General features: G+C 45.3%; 1 protein-coding gene across 1 annotated transcript in view; it reads right to left on the bottom strand.

Annotated features, from left to right (window-relative positions):
- The window catches only part of ASH2L (ASH2 like, histone lysine methyltransferase complex subunit), a 57,667-nt gene extending 39,377 nt beyond the window's left edge, over window positions 1–18,290 (bottom strand). Inside the window, exons 1-6 of the mRNA XM_068274604.1 lie at window positions 18,187–18,290; window positions 12,010–12,076; window positions 8,616–8,758; window positions 8,416–8,504; window positions 7,313–7,407; window positions 329–424 (exon numbers count right to left, since the gene is read on the bottom strand). Of these exons, the coding sequence (XP_068130705.1) occupies window positions 329–424; window positions 7,313–7,407; window positions 8,416–8,504; window positions 8,616–8,758; window positions 12,010–12,076; window positions 18,187–18,275 (579 nt within the window). The 5' untranslated portion in view covers window positions 18,276–18,290. The remainder of the gene's footprint in view (window positions 1–328; window positions 425–7,312; window positions 7,408–8,415; window positions 8,505–8,615; window positions 8,759–12,009; window positions 12,077–18,186) is intronic.
- Between the last annotated feature and the right edge of the window lie 1,475 nt (window positions 18,291–19,765).

Raw genomic sequence — 19,765 nt, 5'->3', positions numbered from 1 at the left:
AGGGGTGGATCGGAACTCCCTATGACGTCACGACGTCCATGACGTCATCCCGCCCCGTCGCCATGGCGACCAGGGAAGCCCAGCAGGAAATCCCGTTCTGAACGGGATTTCCTGCTTACTCTGATCGCCGAAGGCGATCGGAGTGGGTGGGGGGATGCCGCTGCGCTGCGGCTATCATGTAGCGAGCCCTGGGCTCGCTACATGATTTAAAAAATAAAAAAAATTAAAAAATAGTGCTGCGCCACCTCTTGGGCGATATAATTGTATCGCCCAGAGGGTTAAAGGAAGATAGGAAGATATTACACTGAACTGTCATAAAACAGCGTACCATAGTCTTTACAATACTGTTCGGCCAAGTCATCTTTCCCGGCCTCTGTCGCGTGGTCAGACTCTCCCAGTATTTGTCAATAAATGGAATGATATCCTACAGGAGAGAATATTGGATCAGTGAAGGAGATGACACATTTATATAACATTTCATGCAGCACTATAGAGAGCATCAAAATTCACACTAGTGTCCCTCAGTGTGGCATGCTGTCTCCAGCACAATTCAGGGATTTGTATTTCCTTCTGGAACTGGCCATCAGTAGGCTTTAGGTAACAGGGGCTTGTAACATCCAAACATACAAATTGACAAAAATATAGCCCCAAAAAGATATGTCCCCCCCCCCCTTTCTTTTTTCCCTTGTACCTGGTCTGGGTACATTAGCCTAACCGCAGGAACTGTGCAGTGTCAGCAGGATTGTGAGGTGTTTTTTTTGTTGTTGTTTTGCGACAGTGGCAAGCTTATCTCAGCATGTAAATAACAGAAAGCATCCAATTTTGGATGAATAAAGCAGACCTGAACTCCCTCTCTGCTCTAAAAGATAAGCAGCAGCATAATAACCTTTTTAATAAAAACATTTGGTACTTTTCCGTTAGCCGGGCGCATCCGGCAGGTGCCGCTAATTACATTAATCGTTCAAGTAACAAAAGTGTTAATGTAACCGATTGTATTGTGTTTTTATTGGCCGCCTCGCTGCGGTCAAATGTATTGTAAAAAGTGATTTAATGGAATTACAATGAAGCCGGCGGCAATGTAACAGATGAAGCTGTCGGCTTCGGCTCTCCTTCCCCTTGCCCTCTCTCCTATACAATACTGGCAGCCGGCGGGGACGTGTGTGTCCCCAGAATAGTTTGTCACGGCAGGGAATCCTGATTGTTTTCTTGCGACGAACGACTCTGGAGAGACACGCATGTCCCCCCCGGCTGCCAGTATTCTATAGGCAGGGGCGCCTCTAGCCTTCTTGTCACTCCAGGCAAGAAATCCTGTGGCGCCCCCCCCCCCCCCCCCCCCCCATAAAAAATAAAACAAAAATCATATACATTATAGAACACTTCACACATGATATAAGCCATCAGAGAGGGATAACTATGAAATGGGGCCCTAGGCAAGATAACACTTTGCCCTCCACTGATGGTCACCTGGCTTATTTAGTTAGATTTGGTGGGGGCTAGCAACCACCAGGCCCCTAAACTCTCTCTAGACCCTAGGCAGCTGCCTAAGTTTGCCTTGTGGATGATCAGCATTGTATGCCATACAGCACATGCTGCCAGTATGCACCTCAAATACAGCATCCACACTACAAGTTCCAATGGCAGTCACATTGCAAGATTGGATTATCAAGCAAGACATTCTTACTTTCAAAATAATTTTTCACAAACATTATGAGATATGCAAATATGTTACCACCTGTTAGGGTAGGACTGGAGTGGGTATATCATGACATTGAAGGGCTGATATGGTAAGGTGGTTTAAGGCCCAGTGCACACCGAGCGGTTTTAGCAGCGATCCGCCAACCGCATTTGTCTGTGAAAACGCTTGGCTAATGTATTTCCATGGGATGGTGCACACCAGCGGTTTGAGGTTTTTAGCAAACCGCAAACGTGCCTCCTGCTGCACATTTGCGGTTTGCAGAAGCGATTCTGCCTCAATGTAAAGTATAGGAAAAATGCAAACCGCTCTGAAAAACGCTAGATCAGAGCAGTTTTCCAGGCGTATTTGTTACAGAAGCTGTTCAGTAACAGCTTTTACTGTAACAATATTTGCAATCTGCTTCACAAAAACGCTCGGCATGTTTAGAAAATGTCTCTAAACATGCCTAGAATCGCTCTGAAATCTGCTCCAAAACCGCTAGCGTTTTGAGGATCTGCTAGCGGTTTTGGTGTGCACTGTGCCTAATAGTTTGATTCATAATCCATTCTGGAGATAAGCACAGTGTGTTTGTAGTGTAAGTGATACAAGAGAAGAGAAGTAGAATGGAGGGAGGAAGGGTAGTAGAGGGTCAGAATTGATGACATGGATGAGCAGATATCTATGAGTAGAATAGAGGCTCAGTGGGTACCACTACTGCATTTTAGTGCTGAGTCCTAGGCTTGAACATTGGCCAGGGCAAAATCTGCATGGAGTTTCTGTCTTCAGACACTTCAGACATTTCCTGCATCCTAAAAAACATACTAAGTCAACTGGTTTACCCCAAAACAATCCTATATTGAAAATATTAGACAATAACTATGGTAGGGATTAGACTGTGAGCTCCTCTGAGGACAGTCAGTGACATGACTATGTACTCTGTAAAGTGCTTCAGGAGATGTCAGTGCTATATAAATAAACAATACTAATATGGTAGGACATTTTACTATGACTATGGTAGGGTTAGATTGTGAGCTCCTCTGAGGACAGTCAGTGACATGACTATGTACTCTGTAAAGTGCTTCAGGAGATGTCAGTGCTATATAAATAAATAATAATAATATGGTAGGACATTAGACTATGACTATGGTAGGATTAGATTGTGAGCTCCTCTGAGGACAGTCAGTGACATGACTATGTACTCTGTAAAGTACTGCAGAAGATGTCAGTGCTATATAAAGTACTGCAGAAGATGTCAGTGCTATATAAATACATGATAATAATATGGTCGGACATTACAGTTTGGCTATGGTAGGGATAATATTGTAAGCTCCAGTGAGCAGTCAGTGACATGACTATGTACTCTGTAAAGTGCTGAAGATGTCAGTGCTACATAAATACACAATAATAGTTCCAAATGCTACTGACTCCCCTGAAGAGTGCTCAGACTAGTGTACATAGTTGTGCACATTGTTCCCCAAGTAGCAGTTGTTTGGTCAGGGAGACAGTGGGAGAGGGAGCATGAGCAGAGGGTGAGGGCAAGCAAAGTTAAGCTCCACACTCACCACAGTGACTGCAACAACACAGGAAGATGGATCCAGCGAGGTGTCCCTCATGACAAGCGTCCAGCGATTCATCTTCCTGCCAGCGGGTATGTGAGATGTCACGTGACATTACAGGACGGGCGCGAACGAGAAGTCAAGCGACCTCAGTACTTTACTTGATCCTCAGTGACGGTCACTTTTCACCACACAACGCTAAGTGATGTCATGACATCGTGTAAATGACTACTTGTCGCTCCAAAAAAAAAATTGATGAACATCAGGAAAATCGTTGGAAAAATCGTGAGGTGGTACATAGCATTAGAGAGAGGGCAAACAGACAGCATTAATGGAAATACATTATTATGCCATCTTCAATTATAAGTAGTGATGGATGTAATTACACACATTGCTTACATGTCCATTATCATTGTTTGAGCTTTAGATGCTGCCCTCCTATTCACTCACGCACAATGAAAGACAAAACCTGCAACCCCCACTGTGTCCATTACACATTTCAAACACTGTCCTGTTGAATTCAGGGAGAAGTGCAGGCTGTGTAGGGGAGAGGATCAGATGATCCTACCGCTCCATAGCTAGTCATGGCGATTGTCCTGACATCTAGACATGCAGACATTCTAGCAGAGCACACAGCTGTCTGCAGAGTTTACTGTTTGTTTGTCTCACTCCCTCTGCAGACTCAGTAACATTTGGGGGTAGGGCGCTGTCTCCTCTGTGGAGGGGCAGAGAGCAGCTATAAGCCAGACACCTTCTTAGGGAGTATCTATAATTCTGAACTCTGAATGATTCTTTAGTGACTTAGCAGAAGGCTATTTGTGAAAAGAGCAGAGTAACCAAGCAGCTCAGGGTGACCCAAGCTACTAGGAATGTATAGGGGGGTAAAAGGAACCAAATGCCCTCCTACTAAAAAAGCAAAGCTTGGTGTAATTTGCCTTCTTAAAACAGAAGGAAATCTTTTTCTCTCGGTCCCTTCCAACGGTCTTTCAGGACAGGAATTTTTATTTCCCCTTGGACTGACAGTAATTTATTGCGCCTTCCCCATCAAAGCCGCTCCAAGCCGCTGCCTGGGTGGTCAGTAGGTAAAGGCGCCCCTGTCTATAGGAGTAAAGACACAATACCAATACGGCCAGTAAAAAACGCAATACAATCAGTTACATCACCACTTTTGTTACATGAACTATTAACCTCCTTGCCGGTTATCCCGAGCTCAGCTAGGGTAACCTGCGCAGGAGGATTTCTCAGGCCCCGCTGGGCCAATTTGCATAATTTTTTTTTATTGCACGCAGCTAGCACTTTTCTAGCTGCGTGCATATTCCGATCGCCGCCGATTTGCCGCTACCCGCCGCGCCGCCCCCCCCCCCCCCCCCCCCTTCCAGACACCTTGCGCAGCCTGGCCAATCAGTGCCAGGCAGCGCTGAGGTGGATCGGGATTCCCTCTGATGTCCATGACGTCATCCCGCCCTGTCGCCATGGCGACTGGGAAAGCCCGGAGGCAATCGGAGTGGGTGGGGGGATGCCGCTGCGCAGCGGCTATTATGTAGCGAGCTCTGGGCTCGCTACATGATTTAAAAAAAAAAAATTTCTTAAAAGTGCTGTGCTGCCCCCTTGCCGCGGGAATTGGACCGGCAAGGGGGTTAATGTAATTAGCGCCACCTGCCGGATGCGCCCGGTTAATGGAAAAGTCTCAAACATTTCTTTGTTACAGCTGATACAAATCCTGAAATCTGCACTGTTTCTACTTCCTGTTTTCATGGAAGCAGTCATATTGATAACATCCTGCGTTTACAAATGAGCTTATCTACCGTGGCATTCAGGTGACGCAGGGGAGAGATCAAATTACAACTTGTGATTAGACACAAATGAGGAGAAATTAGACAGGCCACACTCTCTAAATACACACAGGGTGCATTTCTTTGTTTTCCTCCTGTCCTGTGCAAGAGTTCAGGTCCACTTTAACAATGGGTTGGGGGAAGGGCAGAAGTGATGTTGCATACATTTTTCATCGGGTGACTTTTTTTTTTTCTTTTCCTCAGTTACTAGGGAGTTTTATCCCACTTTAAATGGAACCCAAACTGAGAAGGATATGGATTTTTCCTTTTAAAATAATACCAGTTGCCTGACTCTCCTGCTGATGCTGTGATGACTTTTAGCCACAGCACCTGAACAAGCATGCAGATCAGGTGCTCTGACTGAAGTCAGACTGGATTAGCTGCATGCTTATTTCAGGTGTGTGATTCAGCCACTACTGCAGCCAAAGAGATCAGCAGGACTGACAAGAAACTGGTATTGTTTAGAAGTAAACATCCATATCCCTCTCAATTTAGGTTCCCTTAAAGAGACTCTGTAACATTCAAAAGATCCCCTGGGGGGTACTCACCTCGGGTGGGGGAAGCCTCCGGATCCTAATGAGGCTTCCCACGCCGTCCTCTGTCCCACGGGGGTCTCTCCGCAGCCCTCCGAACAGCCGGCGACTGTGCCGACTGTCATTTCAATATTTACCTTTGCTGGCTCCAGCGGGGGCGCTGTGGCGGCTTTCCATTCCGAACTACACGGAAATACCCGATCTCATTCGGGTCCGCTCTACTGCGCAGGCGCAGGAAACTTGCGCCTGCGCAGTAGAGCGGACCCGACGGCGATCGGGTATTTCCGTGTAGTTCGGAGTCGACAGCCGTCAGAGCGCCTGCGCAGGAGCCAGGAAGGTAGATATTGACGTCACCGCTGCCCGGACTCCACGGAGGGCTGCAGCGAGACCCCTGACGGATGGAGGACGGCGTGGGAAGCCTCATTAGGATCCGGAGGCTTCCCCCACCCGAGGTGAGTACCCCCCAGGGGATCTTTTTATGTTACAGTTCCTCTTTAAAGAGAGAGTGAAACAGCATTTGATTATTGTAAAGCACCTTACATGGTGCTAAACCGCTGCATCCCCGCGGCAAAACGAGGGGTTTATACCCCCCAAACCCCCTCTCCTTTGTCCGGGGAACGCTTCCTGCTTGAGGCAGAGCTAATGGCTGTAGTTCTGCCTGTTCGTGCGTTAATCCCCGCCTCTCCCAGCCCTTCTCAATCTTCCTTCACTGAGAGGGGCGAGAAGAGGCGGAGATCCGCGGGCAGATTGACGCGCATGATGGCAGAGCTGCAGCTCATAGCTCTGCCTCCATGGGCAGCAACATCCACGACCAAAAAAGTCGAGGATTTTGCAGGGGGGATTTGGGGGGTATAAACCCCTCGTTTTGCCGCGGGATAGTGGCGGTTTAGCACTATCTATAGTGCTTTACAATAATCAAATGCTGTTACACTCACTTCAGAGACTAAGCGGTATTGTCACCATAAAAATCTAATTTCAACAGCAACTGGTCTGAGTGTATTAAGTGATAAAGATGCTAATCCTGCATTCAAAACTTTTTTTTGCTGTTATGGTTTGGAGTTACCACTTACTTTAGGAGCACTGGCCCTAGTGCCAAACAGTGCCAAAAAGTTGAATGCTGGGAGTTCTTTTGAATGCTGGGAGTTCTTTTTATCTATAATATATTCCTCCTCTTCCATTTATTTCCCTGCCTAGTTGATAGCTTGTGTTTACAAGCAAGACTGAGGAGACTCAGTAATTGGATGTGTAAATTAAAAAAAAAAAGACTCTGGGAGGAGGGCAGCTAATGAATACACAATGAGCAAGAGAAAGGAGGGGGAGAGACGAGTCAGGGAGGTTATGATGTCAGCATTAGCTTGGCAAGATGGCCACTGCCTAGAATAGGATTCTCTGCTTTTCCTTTATAAAATTCACAGGAATCATTACATGGATAGCACAATACATCTGTTATGTAAGTAGAAGTAGTATTTATCTACTTATATATGTGTTTTTTATTTCTAGGTTAGCATGGGTGTCGCTTGTTCTTTAAGATGGCCACTAACGATACAATTTGCTGAACCATTCTCTATATGAACGATCGTAAATGATCGTTTGGGACCACTAATGGACAAAAATCTACTAACCAATCCGATCGGATTAATGAAATTGATCCGAATTTTGGTTCGATCCTACAACTACAACCAGTGCTTTCTACCATTACAGCTGTGTAAAGGTTACCTTGTCTTTGGAAAACATAGTCTTTGGATGTTCATCCTGGTTTCTAGATTGCCATGTCAAGTTTGCTAATGTGGTCAAACACATCTCCTTTAGATCTGCAAATCAAAGAATATGAAGCTAATTACTCTGGTAAAGGTGAAACGCTTCAACATGACAGCAAGTTTGAACTACAGCTGCATTTTCATTACAATTCCATTATTGTTATACACAGGTAATCCCAGGTTACTAACATCCCAAGTTACTAATAGCCTTCATATCCTTCGCAATGGCGTCAATTCCATGCAGAACAGGAAAAACGAGAGCACAGAGAGCTTGTGGAAGGGGTAGGGGGGAAAAAAAGAGTTAAACTTACCCGGGGCTTCTAATTGTCCCCCGCAGACACCCTGTGCCCGCACAGCCACTCACCAATGCTCAGGCTCCGCCTCCGGTTCACTTCTGGAATTTCAGACTTTAAAGTCAGAAAACCACTGTGCCTGTGTGGCCGCGCCCTCGCTGACGTCACCAGCAGTGTATTGCACAGGCCTAGTACAGTCTGTGCCTGCGCAGTACGCTCCTGGTGACGTCAGCGGAATCGAGGACACGGCTGCGCAGTGGTTTTCCGACTTTAAAGTTGGAAATTCAATCTCCCCTTTCCCAGATGGAGCCCTGATACTCCAGGCCATCAGAACCTGCATGCTACCAGGAACACTCCACAGCTGAGTACAGCAGCTTCTTGACATCGGAACTTGGCCAGGTCACTGCTCTGCTCCCCGAATCAGCAGAAGGTAATGGGCAGGATGCAGGTTCAGGAATTGGCTGGCCACATGTAGCTACGTTGTGTCCATTTCCTGTATTCGCTGACCAGAACCCGAAGTGACCAGACTTTGGGTTCTGGCCATAATACATATATTTTTCTTTATTTTTTTTATATGAAATATGACTGTGTATAAATAAATCTATAGTGATGTTTATATTGATTAGCATTCATCTTTATTTTTTTAATTCAACAGTGAGTTCTGTTTTGTGAGTTCTGTTTTGGACTAATGGCATCAGGACTGTATCTGAACGGACACACTGTGGGCAGTTTCATAGTTTTCCTGCATATAAAGTAGTTCGGGACTTACTGGCTTGCTTTCTGAGAAAATAAGTATTTCCGCTGTGGTGACAAACATTGCAATGGAAGCTGTAGTTGGTCATAAATGGAAGACAAGACCTAAAGTAATAATAAAAAAAAAAAATATTACTAGCATCACTAGCCTTACAGACTTCTAACCATGGGTAAGTTACTTTGTATATGAAGTGTGTAACAGAATGTAACACATACGTGGTGTCTATTCCAAATGTATCTGCTCCAAACCACTTCAGGCAGATCCCACACTGCAGCTCAATCTCTCCCAGCTGACGTCCATTCTCCTCATCCACTGAGCCTGTCTGTGTGTCCATGTTTTCACCATCTGCTGTGGAGTCCTGTGAGGAGAATCCGAGAGCGACGGCAAGAAAAAGGATCATTTCCCATTCAATTCCGCAAGGCTGATAACAAGCCAACCCCACCATAGCCACATAACACCAATCCTTTGCTCATTCCACTGGCTACCCATAAAATGGAGAATCCGCCTTCAAAATTGGCATACTAACATTCAAATCTCTACACAACCTAGGCCCTGGATACCTGAAGGATTTATTGCAGCTGCGTCATACCTCCCACAATCTGAAATAATCAGGATATAATGCTTAGTATACACCATACAATTTTCTGTTAAGGCGCATACTTCCGCATACGATGGGTCCGCCAGACTCTCCCGCTTGGCGGACGTTCTACCGACAGTAGCACGTGTGTACAAGCTGTCGGCAGACTGATAAGGCTGTTTCTGCTACTGTTGGCAGAACGTCCGCCCAGCGGGTGGGTCTGGCAGATCCGTCATTTGCGGAAGTATGGCGTGTACACGCCTTTAGATTTTCTGTAATTAGATTTTCTGTAACGTACTGGTAGAGACTGGTCATTATCTCTGGTGCATTGTCTCCTGGTTATCTCTTGCTGAGTAGAACAATGCCAAATTGCTAGGCAGATAGATGGTTAGATAGATAATTTCCTGCATGTTGGCAGGTAAATCTACCAGAAAATTGTATGGTGTGTACTAGGCATAATAACTTGACCACTCTAGAGTCCAACTTAAAACCTTTGTAGCCAGACCCTTCTATTTTGCTGTGCCTTCTATTTGGAACACCTTGCCAAACCCAATCAAGACATCTTCAACTCTGGAAGCATTTCAATCAAAACTGAAAAGCTACCAGTTTTTACTTTATTTATGATCACTAAACGTTTTTCCCTGTAACACAGCACTATGTACTGATCTGAGACAAGCGTATCCGCTTTGGATCCTGCGAGAGAAAAAGGCTTTACAAATGCTTTGTTCTTGGGGCTGGATAGTGTACTGGATAAGGGCTCTACCTCTGACCTAGGAGACCAGGGTTCAAATATTGGCTCTGCTCGTTCAATAAGCCAGCATCTATTCAGTGAGTAGACCTTGGGCAAGACTCCCTAACACTGCTACTGCCTATAGAGTACGCCCTAGTGGCCGCAGCTCTGGCACATTGAGTTCATCAGAAAAAAAGCGCGATATAAATGTTCTGTGTATTATCATATAATTTAACAAAGACTATTTGTTTTCCAAGGAAGTAGCATGATCTGGTTTTTCCTCTCAATATATCTTTGAGCAATGTAAATATGTCACATCGCCATTTTCCAGGCTACCTCCAGCCAGCTATTCTAATATACTGTGTAGATAGTCGCTCCCCCGTAACCACAGCACTTTTCTACCCTGGAATCTGTACTCCTCTTCAATACCAACAGCCCTGGTATTTCCTCTTCCTACATCAGCTGCATCAAGCAGGAGATCTTGTAGCTGATATTCCATGCTTGCACTAATTTAGTGACTGGCAGACAAATGGACATTCCAAACTCCAACAGACTGTTAAAATCAGGATGATTTGCTGAGTGAGGGCTTGTTCAGACTGAGCGCTTTTCTTTTTAAAGTTTTTTAAAAGCGCTGACGATTTTTAAAAGCGCTTAAAGGAATACTATCGATTCACATATTTTTTTTACAATTGACACAGGAATTGTTTGGGAAGTGCTGCTAAGTACTGGTGTATACATTTTAGTAGCAACTTCTTTGTTTACTGTTATCAAAATACATTCAAACTTTACTGATGCCAAAACCCAGACTGAGCCATGATGTGAGGGGAAATTCCCCTCACACTTGATCAGTTAACTCTATGTGTAGCTCTGTGTGTGACAGAGAAGAGAGCTCCCAACAGCTGCAGCCTGCAGCTCCTTTGTCCTGTGCTTCTGACTGACCTGTCTGAAGAGAGCAGAGGAAATGTAACTAATTGTCACAGCATTTTCATACTGTTTATGCTTTCAGTTTGATATTTGCTTACTGTAGTCTGATATGCAACTCTGGCTGTGCATTGAAGCAGACACCCCTTCTGCAATTGATTTGTCCCAATATAGCTAAATCCTACCCTCAATAAATTACAGCTTTTGCCTCTGATATTTAACATGAAAAGTAGGAAAATGTTTACACAGCTACTTAGACATTATTTGCACACTATCATTTTAGAACATTTGGGTATCGATAGTATTCCTTTAAAGTGAACCAGAGACAAAGCACCGTCATTTATTTAACCATATACTGTATATCAGTGGGAACATTAGAGAAAACACCTACCCTGCTCTCTGTTTCATCCTTCACTGCTCAGCCTGCTTCTTATCAGCCCTGATAAAATCCCGTTCTGAGCATTCAGTCTGGCTTTGCTCAGGAATCATTATAACTGAGTCATTATAGCAGAGCCAGAAGGGCCAGGCTTGGGCTTAAAAAGACATCAGAGAAGACAGACTCAGCTATGATTCTTGAGCAAAGCCAGACTGAATGCAAAGTCGGGGATTTTATCAGGGCTGATAATGGGCAAGCTGAGCAGTGAAGAATGAAACCGAGAGCAGGGTAGGTGTTTTCTCTAATGTTCCCACTGATATATATGGTAAAATACATGACGGTGCTTCGTCTCTGGTTCACTTTAAGCAATGTTTCTCAATGTGGGTATTCTCACATGAGGGATGAGCTTTCTTTCCAATAGCAAACCCAGCTCCTGCACCATTTCCTGAGTGTTTGCACTTCAATACAAAGCATAGGGAAATCGCAAAGCGATTGAAAAAGCGCCTTGGTGAGCGTTTTTAAAAATAAATACATTGGGCTCAATTTTGGTAGCGTTTAGTAAATCATTACCTCACATAGCTACCAGAATTGAGCCCAATGTGTTTATTCAGTTCCTGGTCAGAGTTAACTTCCTGACTGTCGTCAGGAATAAAAAGAAAATCGCCAAACAAAAGCACTTAAAGTGCAAATCATAAGGAAAAACGCTCAGAGAAGCGCTCAGCGCTTCTAATATGAACTAGGCCTAACTGTGTGCTCAGAATCAAGGTACATAGTTTGCTATGATTGACAAATCCTATTACAATGTGTGGAACTGAACTCAAGGGATAACTGATTTCTCAACAAAATTGAAGTTCACTTTATGTGGAATGCCAGTTTCTAAGAACTTCACACTGGTGAACTTAATGTGCAGAGTTCAGTTATCATCCCCACAGAATCGCTACAAGATGGTATTATGCACTCTGGAGGGTGTTACCAATTGCAGAGCCAGCTCTGTACATCACTTACCAAAGCATCCTTTTCATTGGAGGATTCTGTGTCTGGTCCAGCTCCTGAGCCCAGCTGAATGGAGTCCCTACAAGGAACAAAATAAGTTATCAACTTCAGCACATATAGAATAATTGTCACAATAGATATGATGTAAATATTACACAAACACAAGTGGAGGATTTGGTAGTTTTTATAGGCACTTCTATCATTTGACCGCCTTGTACCTATCTGTTGTGTCTCCTGTGACGCAGTAAATCCTTTCACTCCCACATAGGACGAACAGCGCAGGAGATTTGGGCGCAGCCGGCGCCACCATAGGCCGTAATAGGAATTACAGCTATAGTGGCACACAGGGAGTAACTTCGGTGCCTTCAGAAGACGGAGCTGAAGTTACTTTTAAAACATAATTCGGCTTCCAGCAATTGCTGCAAGCCAAATTATTTAATTCCGCACCATCCATGGCAGCCTGGAGGGGGAATAGTAATTACCGTATATACTCGCATATAAGCCGAATTTTTGATCCCCAAAAATGTGCTCAAAAGTCCCCCCTTCGGCTTATATGCGAGTCATATACAATTCAGGTGTGCAGACAGACTGCTGCGGGGGGCCCCGAGCGCATACTTGACAATTGCTGGAGAGCTGGAGTGAGCTGATCAAGCATGGATGAGCGGGGACATGCCGCTCTTTCGCATCAGGCAGCGGGGATGAGCGGGGAGAGGACAATGTCAGGCGGCAGGGATGAGCGGGGAGACATGTAGAGCTGGAGCTGTTGCGGTGGGATGAGCGGCTGTCCAGCAGAGACACAGCAGGCTTCCGATATTCTGCAGCGACGGGCGGAGAAGTGGTGAGCTGACACGCATAGAGCAGCACGCACACAGGACGTGCAGCGATGAGCGGCTGTAGTGAAGCCTGTGTGACATCTGCTCTCACTGTCTCATCCCTATGACGCCATCTAGTGGCATCTTGAGACGTGGGAGAGAAGCAGCCTGCTACTAAGAGAAAGCTAAAGCTCGCTGCTGCACAGAAGGAAAAAAAAAACCCCGGTTAGAAAAAAATGCTGGCACTTGAGATTACTGTACTGGGCGGATGATGGCAGGCAGATCTTGTTAGGCACAGTAAATGTTCAAAACAATCTGCAAATCGTCTGTATGCAGTATGCAGCACATGTGCTCACTGTAATCTTAACAGTGAGCCTATGTACAAGTCCTACTGTACATACAGCCGACTTGCAGATTGTCCTGGAGATTTACCCTGCCTATCAAGATCTGCCTGCCATCAGCCCAGTATAGTGTCACAGATTCATATTTACTTTATTATTATAATGTAAGATGTCTTTTAGCTGTTCGGTGCCACTGTCATCTTTACCCTCCTGCCTAGGTCTCCAGTTTTAGGCTGTATTGCATGTCCAAATTTATAACTATGTAATGTATACATACCGTATACTGAAGTGATGTCTAAATTAATGTAATTTTATTGGCATTTACTTTGATTTTTGACACTCAGGAGCCACTGCATTCCCTACCCTCGGCTTATATGAGGGTCACTCATTTTTCCCTGATTTTTGAGGGAAAAGTGGGTACCTCGGCTTATATGCGAGTATATACGGTAACACGGCCGGGACTTGTGCGGCAGCAGGATCAGCCATATACCGGTTGTATCCTGCGCCTTTATGTCTCGTACGCCACATAGGGTGCTCCCTGCATGTTGTCTTTGCAAAGCTCTCAGCACTTGGTCTAAAAGGACAACTGAAACGAGAGGGATATGGAGGCTGCCATATTTATTTCCTTTTAAACAATACCAGTTGCCTGGCAGCCCTACTGGTCTATTTGGCTGAAGCAGTGTTCGAGTAACACCAGAAACAAGCATGAATCTAATCTTGTCAGATCTGACAATAATGTCAGAAACACCTGATATGCTATTATGGCTAAAAGTATTAGCGGCAGAGGAGCAGCAGGGCTGCCGGGCAACTGGTATTTCTTAAAAGGAAATAAATATGGCAGCCTCCATATCACTCTTGCCTCAGGTCCACTTTAAAGTTATATATGCAAACCACCATGAAACCGCTACAGTATATACAGTACAATAAAATAACCAGAACTCTAACCAACTTATACATAGAAAACAGACTGACATGGTACCTGTCTGCAGACACAGTGACGACTTGGCTATAAGCAACCGTAACAAAGGTAATCTCAATATTTGAATAATCAATAGTTATGGAGGGCATTTAGTATACCAAAGGGAATATGAAGGCAGCATAGTAAAAGATAAGACAGCAGCAAGCAGACAAAAAAAAATCTGCATTATTCTACAGGTAAAAGAGATGGGATCACCTCATCAAAGCAGTGTTCAGGACAACCAGGTAGATATGGAGCGTGGCTGTTGGCTAGATGGATTTGTGGTGTTTTTTTTTTGTTTTGTTTTGTTTTTTTAATTCAGTCCCAGTCACATGTGGACCCACTCCCAAGAGGTGGAACAGCAATGGCCAATAGAAGCAATATTCACATGTCGCGTAGTATCCCGATACCCAGCCAGGGGTGGGGGAGGAAGATGCGCCCACCACCACCTATGCAATGCTTACAATACAGCGGGTGTGGTACGCCATCATAACACAGCATTCTGTGCGTTTCTGCAAAACATGCGTGCTAACAGTGAAGCATGCAATCCATTGACTGTATGCGACTCTACATATGCATAACATGTGACGTCACATTCCTGTTGCGTTGTGTTATTGCTGTTACAGGGAACGCAACTCCCACTGTAAACCTAGCTTAAAGAATAGGGCAAATTAACAACTTGGGTTCACCTACACTTTTTCATGTTGTGCCTTATGTGGAAGCTGCAATTTTCATAATCCAGACAAAAACTGTGGATTCAGCTCATTTCCGCGCTAGTGGGAACAGGCTCTAAACAAAATCACAACGCTGTTGTGGGAACACCCTTATAGGGTTGCATTAGCCTTGTGCTTATAAAAATGTGGGTGCACTGAAAAGCGCTCAAAAGCAATCTTGGTGTGAACCAAACCCTTAAGGGCAGGTTTGTAAGTGCTCAAATCCCTTTAAGGCTGGATCCACACTATAAACGCTTTTCTGAGCGCTTGTGATTGCTGAGCACTTTCTGGGCGCTTTTTAAAAATCACTACCATTCACTTTCATTAAAATTGCGGTAAAAATTACATACAAATCGCTGCGACTGCGCAAATTGCATATGCATCGATTTTTTTTCATGTGATTTCAATGAAAGCAAATCACTCAGAAAAGCGTTTTATAGGCTCCCTGCACACTGCAATCCATTTTCCGATTCCGTCATTCCATTTTTCAATTCCGATTTTCCTGAATACATTCAACAGAAAAACGGATCAAAAAAGGCAGCATGCAGTAAAAATTAAAAATCGGAATCGGATGTAAAAAACAAAATCTGAATCTCATGCAGTGTGCACTAGGCCATAGTGTGGATTTAGCCTGCCAATTTGTAATGCATAAGATAGTTAATTTGTATTTCAGATGAATTAGCAATGCAATAAATGCTATGCACTGCACTTTTTGCAATACAGTCATATATTGAAAGTAGCTGTCTGGGTTGCTTCATCCAGTGTGAACTTGGCTCCAGCGTGTACATGCCTCCATTCTGCACAGCGGTGTCACTGGGGGAAGTGTGAGCTGCACCCACTATTATGCCTGGTACACCCCATGCAATTTTCTGTCAGATCAACGGGTCAAATCGATAATTTCCATCAGGTCCGATCAGGTTTCTAATTGATTTTGTGCAGATGTGATCAGAAAATTGATTGGAAACCTGACTGATTTATCGTAAATCCATTTGAGCCTTCCATCTGATCAGGGCTGTGGAGTCTGTACAAAAATCATCCAACTCCTCAGTTTATGAAACTACTGACTGACTCCAGGTACCCAAAATTGCTCCAACTCCACAGCCCTGGATCTGATGGGATATTGCATTGTGTGTACCAGGCATAATTGGCAGAGCTGTTGTAATTTCTGCTATAGCTGGATAGGAGTGCAGTAGTGGAGAAATCATGCGGAGGCTGTCATCAGTGATAGTGTCAGATGATGTGGAGTGATACGTGCTGCAGGTGCATCACCTGACACTTAATTATGACCCAGCCAGATGAGTGGGAGACTTATTGCTGAAGATGAGGTGTCCCCCACCAGAGTTGAGGTGAGTATAGGGTTTTTAATTTTATTTAAAGGTACCACTGACATTGGGTTCTGGAGGGGGAAAACACATACATGGGGATACACTGACTATGTATTGGGGGGGGGGGGGGGGGGGGGGGAAAGTTTATTACATATGGAGATACACTGCCTATGTCAGTCTATGGGGGGGAAGAGAGGAGAGGTGTTATTTACTGCACTTGGTGACGCCTTGGATCTCAGTGCAAGAAGCTGATGTGGATGAGCTCTCAGCATAGATGCTGGCGCTAGTCAGCCAGTTTGGGTGACTCAGAAAATCTCATGGGGAAATTCCGCTAACGTGATTGGATGGACACGGCTCTCTTGAACTTCTAGGTTTCAGATAGGTAGTAATAAACTACGCCTACACTATTCAGAACGTTTTCTGCTGTAGACTTATGCTACGTACACACTTGCGATAACAATCGTTCGTTACGTTTACACGATATTCAAATTAGACCGAAAAGATTGTTCGTAATGAACGATTGTGTACACACGTGAATGATATAAGTATAAAGTACTGAACAACGAACGATAAAAAAAATGCGTGTGCAAAAAGAAGTGACGTTATGACAGGCAATAAGAACATGCGTACTACTCCACAGATAATCATTATCGGACGATCTTTGTACACACTGCAACGATTGAATGATTATCTTTTGAAAAAATCCGCCGGGTTGAACGATAACGGTCGTTATCGTCCAAAAAAACCCGATCGTTGGAAAATTTGGAGCGCACGATTATCGGTCCGATTGTCGTTATCATTTGTTTTCAAACTATCGTTATCGTACGTGTGTACTCAGCTTTAGTGTGCTGTAATTGGAGAACTGTTCCCTAAGGTTTCCTGCTAAATGTCCCGCAAACTAGACTAGCGCCTAGATGCCTCTCATGATCTATAATTCCTGTAGGATTACACAATTTGCATATTGTTTTCATAAGAAGCTGAATAGCTCTTGAATGGTACTTATAGACGGCAATCACATTGTCAGCAGCACAGCTCTTGCGGGTAAGACTTGCCGTTCTGTAGAAGCCCATTCTATGAAACAGGTGCTTACCATTACCATCTGTGGTACCCAATAACTACAAAAAGGATGCCACTATCATATATCCAGTGGTGTAGCAATAGGGGATGCAAAGGTTACAACCTCTCCGGGCCATCCTGCAACCACAGTATTAGCTCTCTATTAATCCTGTACTGGTAATAATGACTTCTTTGAATAGTAGTGATCATAAAGTGTGTGTGTGTGTGTGTGTGTGTGTGTGTGTGTGTGTGTGTGTGTGTGTGTGTGTGTGTGTGTGTGTGTGTGTGTGTGTGTGTGTGTGTGTGTGTGTGTGTGTGTGTGTGTGTGTGTGTGTGTGTGTGTGTGTGTGTGTGTGTGTGTGTGTGTGTGTGTGTGTGTGTGTGTGTGTGTGTGTGTGTGTGTGTGTGTGTGTGTGTGTGTGTAAAATGTGCACTCCTTAGCTATGCCACTGCATATCTTTCAATTGGTCCAGCTGTATGCCAAGTATGAAGAAAAACATGCATTTTTAAAAAAAAAAAGGTTTCTCAGGGAAGTACATAATTTCCTATATTTTTAGGTTCCTACTCTCACAAATGTGGATACTCCCAGCCTTCAGAGGTTTGTATGAATATTGTATGACAATCATTGGATCTGAGATTCCCTGGCTGTTCCAAAGTGCTGGAAAGCAGAAGCTCCATACAGATGTTGTCCCAGAACCCCAGTGCTGCAAGTGGGAAGTGCTACATTCTTAGCCCTGCAGTACTATAATGTTTCTCCATGCACGGGGGCTTCTGGGACTTGTAGTTCCTCTCTGCAGGAAAAGTGGGCAACTTGCAGTGAGTTTAACCTTAGCCAAGCCACTTCTCATGTCCATTGTGTGCTGCCTGCAGAGGCCATTCACTGCCTCCATTCATGCTGCAGTCAGCAGCACACATCAGACCCACATTCCCTACACGACCCCTTATCAGCACCGTGCAACTCCATGCCCCGCCCCCACTGCTTACCCGCTTCGGTTATCCCCGCCCCCTCCCGGGCTGGAGCCGGATCCTCCTCCTCCCGCCTCCGCACCCTCCTTCTCCGCCATCGCCGCCATCTTCGTACACAGAGCCACGTGCTGCCGACGCCGAGTGTGGGCGGGGCGTCGTGGCGCCTGCGTAGTAGAGATAGTGGAAACCGTCAGCCGCCATGTTTGTTGAGGGCGTTGATTCCATTACACGACCGAAACGCGGGAAAAGCGGTTGATTGAGAACCCGTGCCTCCAGTTCCTCGTCGTGTGGAGACTCTTCCTGTGGCAGACCGTATGGGCCCACAGAGCGATTAACAATAGGAATATTTAATATAAGTTGTATTGCAGTGTGTATTTATACATCTTTCATAGAGGTTTTTCTTTTTTCCAATAGCAATTCACAGGGTTATATAATATATATGGGCTCATTCACTATTGCACATTAGCAATTTTTCTACTAAGTTTTCTCCTAGGTGATATTTTAAAATGCCTTTTAAAGCATACCTCCCAACTTTTTGAGATGAGAAAGAGGGACACTTAAGACATGCTCCTGCCCAGGGCCGCTGTGGTGAAATTTTTTGCAACTTTATCAGATTTTGCAACCGGTTGCACTTATTTAGGCCCGTTACACACCAAAAGCGTGCAGGAGAATGGCTCCTGCACGCGTTGCGGCGTGTCGTCTGGAAACTTCGGTGCGACGCTGAGTAGCGGCGGTAGTAGTTAATTACCCCGAAGGGGAAACAGCGATTCCCGACGATAAAATGCGCCGGGATGCGTCGTACCGCAACGTATCGAAACGCTTTTACCTTGGTTAACGCAAGGTATAGACTTTGCGTTAAAACGCCAGAAGTGGGCTCTGGTGTGAAAGAGCCCTTATAGGTATAGCTATCAGAAAGTGCAACCTAACCATTGACTTTAACCTATCTGTATCAGAAAATGCAACCCAACCAAACCCTATTCTCACACAGAACCCTCCCCTCTTGCTCAACTAATAACCCCCCCTGGAGGGAACAATCCCCCCTCTTGCTCAACTAATAACCCCCCCTGGAGGGAACAATCCCCCCCATACCCCCCAACCGTCCCGTTTTCGTCGGGATTCTCCCGATTTGGGGGGGCCCTCCCGCTATCCCGGGCCCCCCCCTCTCGAATCCCGACGGCTGGCAGAGAATGGAGGCGGAAAAACTGATCGAGGCTCCAGCCGCGGTACTGAGGGATGCGGGAGCCCGGCTTCAATACTTCCTCCCTCCCTCCCTCTGTGAATGCCCCCTAATGTATGTCCGTGTGCCCCCCTCTCCTCCCCTCCCTATAGGCAGAGTGAGCGCAGCGGAGCGGGCAGTCGGGTCCTCTTACCGCTGGCTGATGCACGCATACTGTCTCTATCCGACCTCCATGTGCTTCCTGTGACGTCATAGTAAACAGGAAGCACATGGAGGTCGGATAGAGACAGTACGCGTGCATCAGCCAGCGGTAAGAGGACCCGACTGCCCGCTCCGCTGCGCTCACTCTGCCTATAGGGAGGGGAGGAGAGGGGGGCACACGGACATACATTAGGGGGCATTCAGAGAGGGAGGGAGGGA

This window comes from Hyperolius riggenbachi, chromosome 3 (genome assembly GCF_040937935.1).
Source record: "Hyperolius riggenbachi isolate aHypRig1 chromosome 3, aHypRig1.pri, whole genome shotgun sequence".
Classification (NCBI taxonomy): Eukaryota; Metazoa; Chordata; class Amphibia; order Anura; family Hyperoliidae; genus Hyperolius; species Hyperolius riggenbachi.
This window is presented reverse-complemented; position numbering and strand designations above follow the sequence as displayed.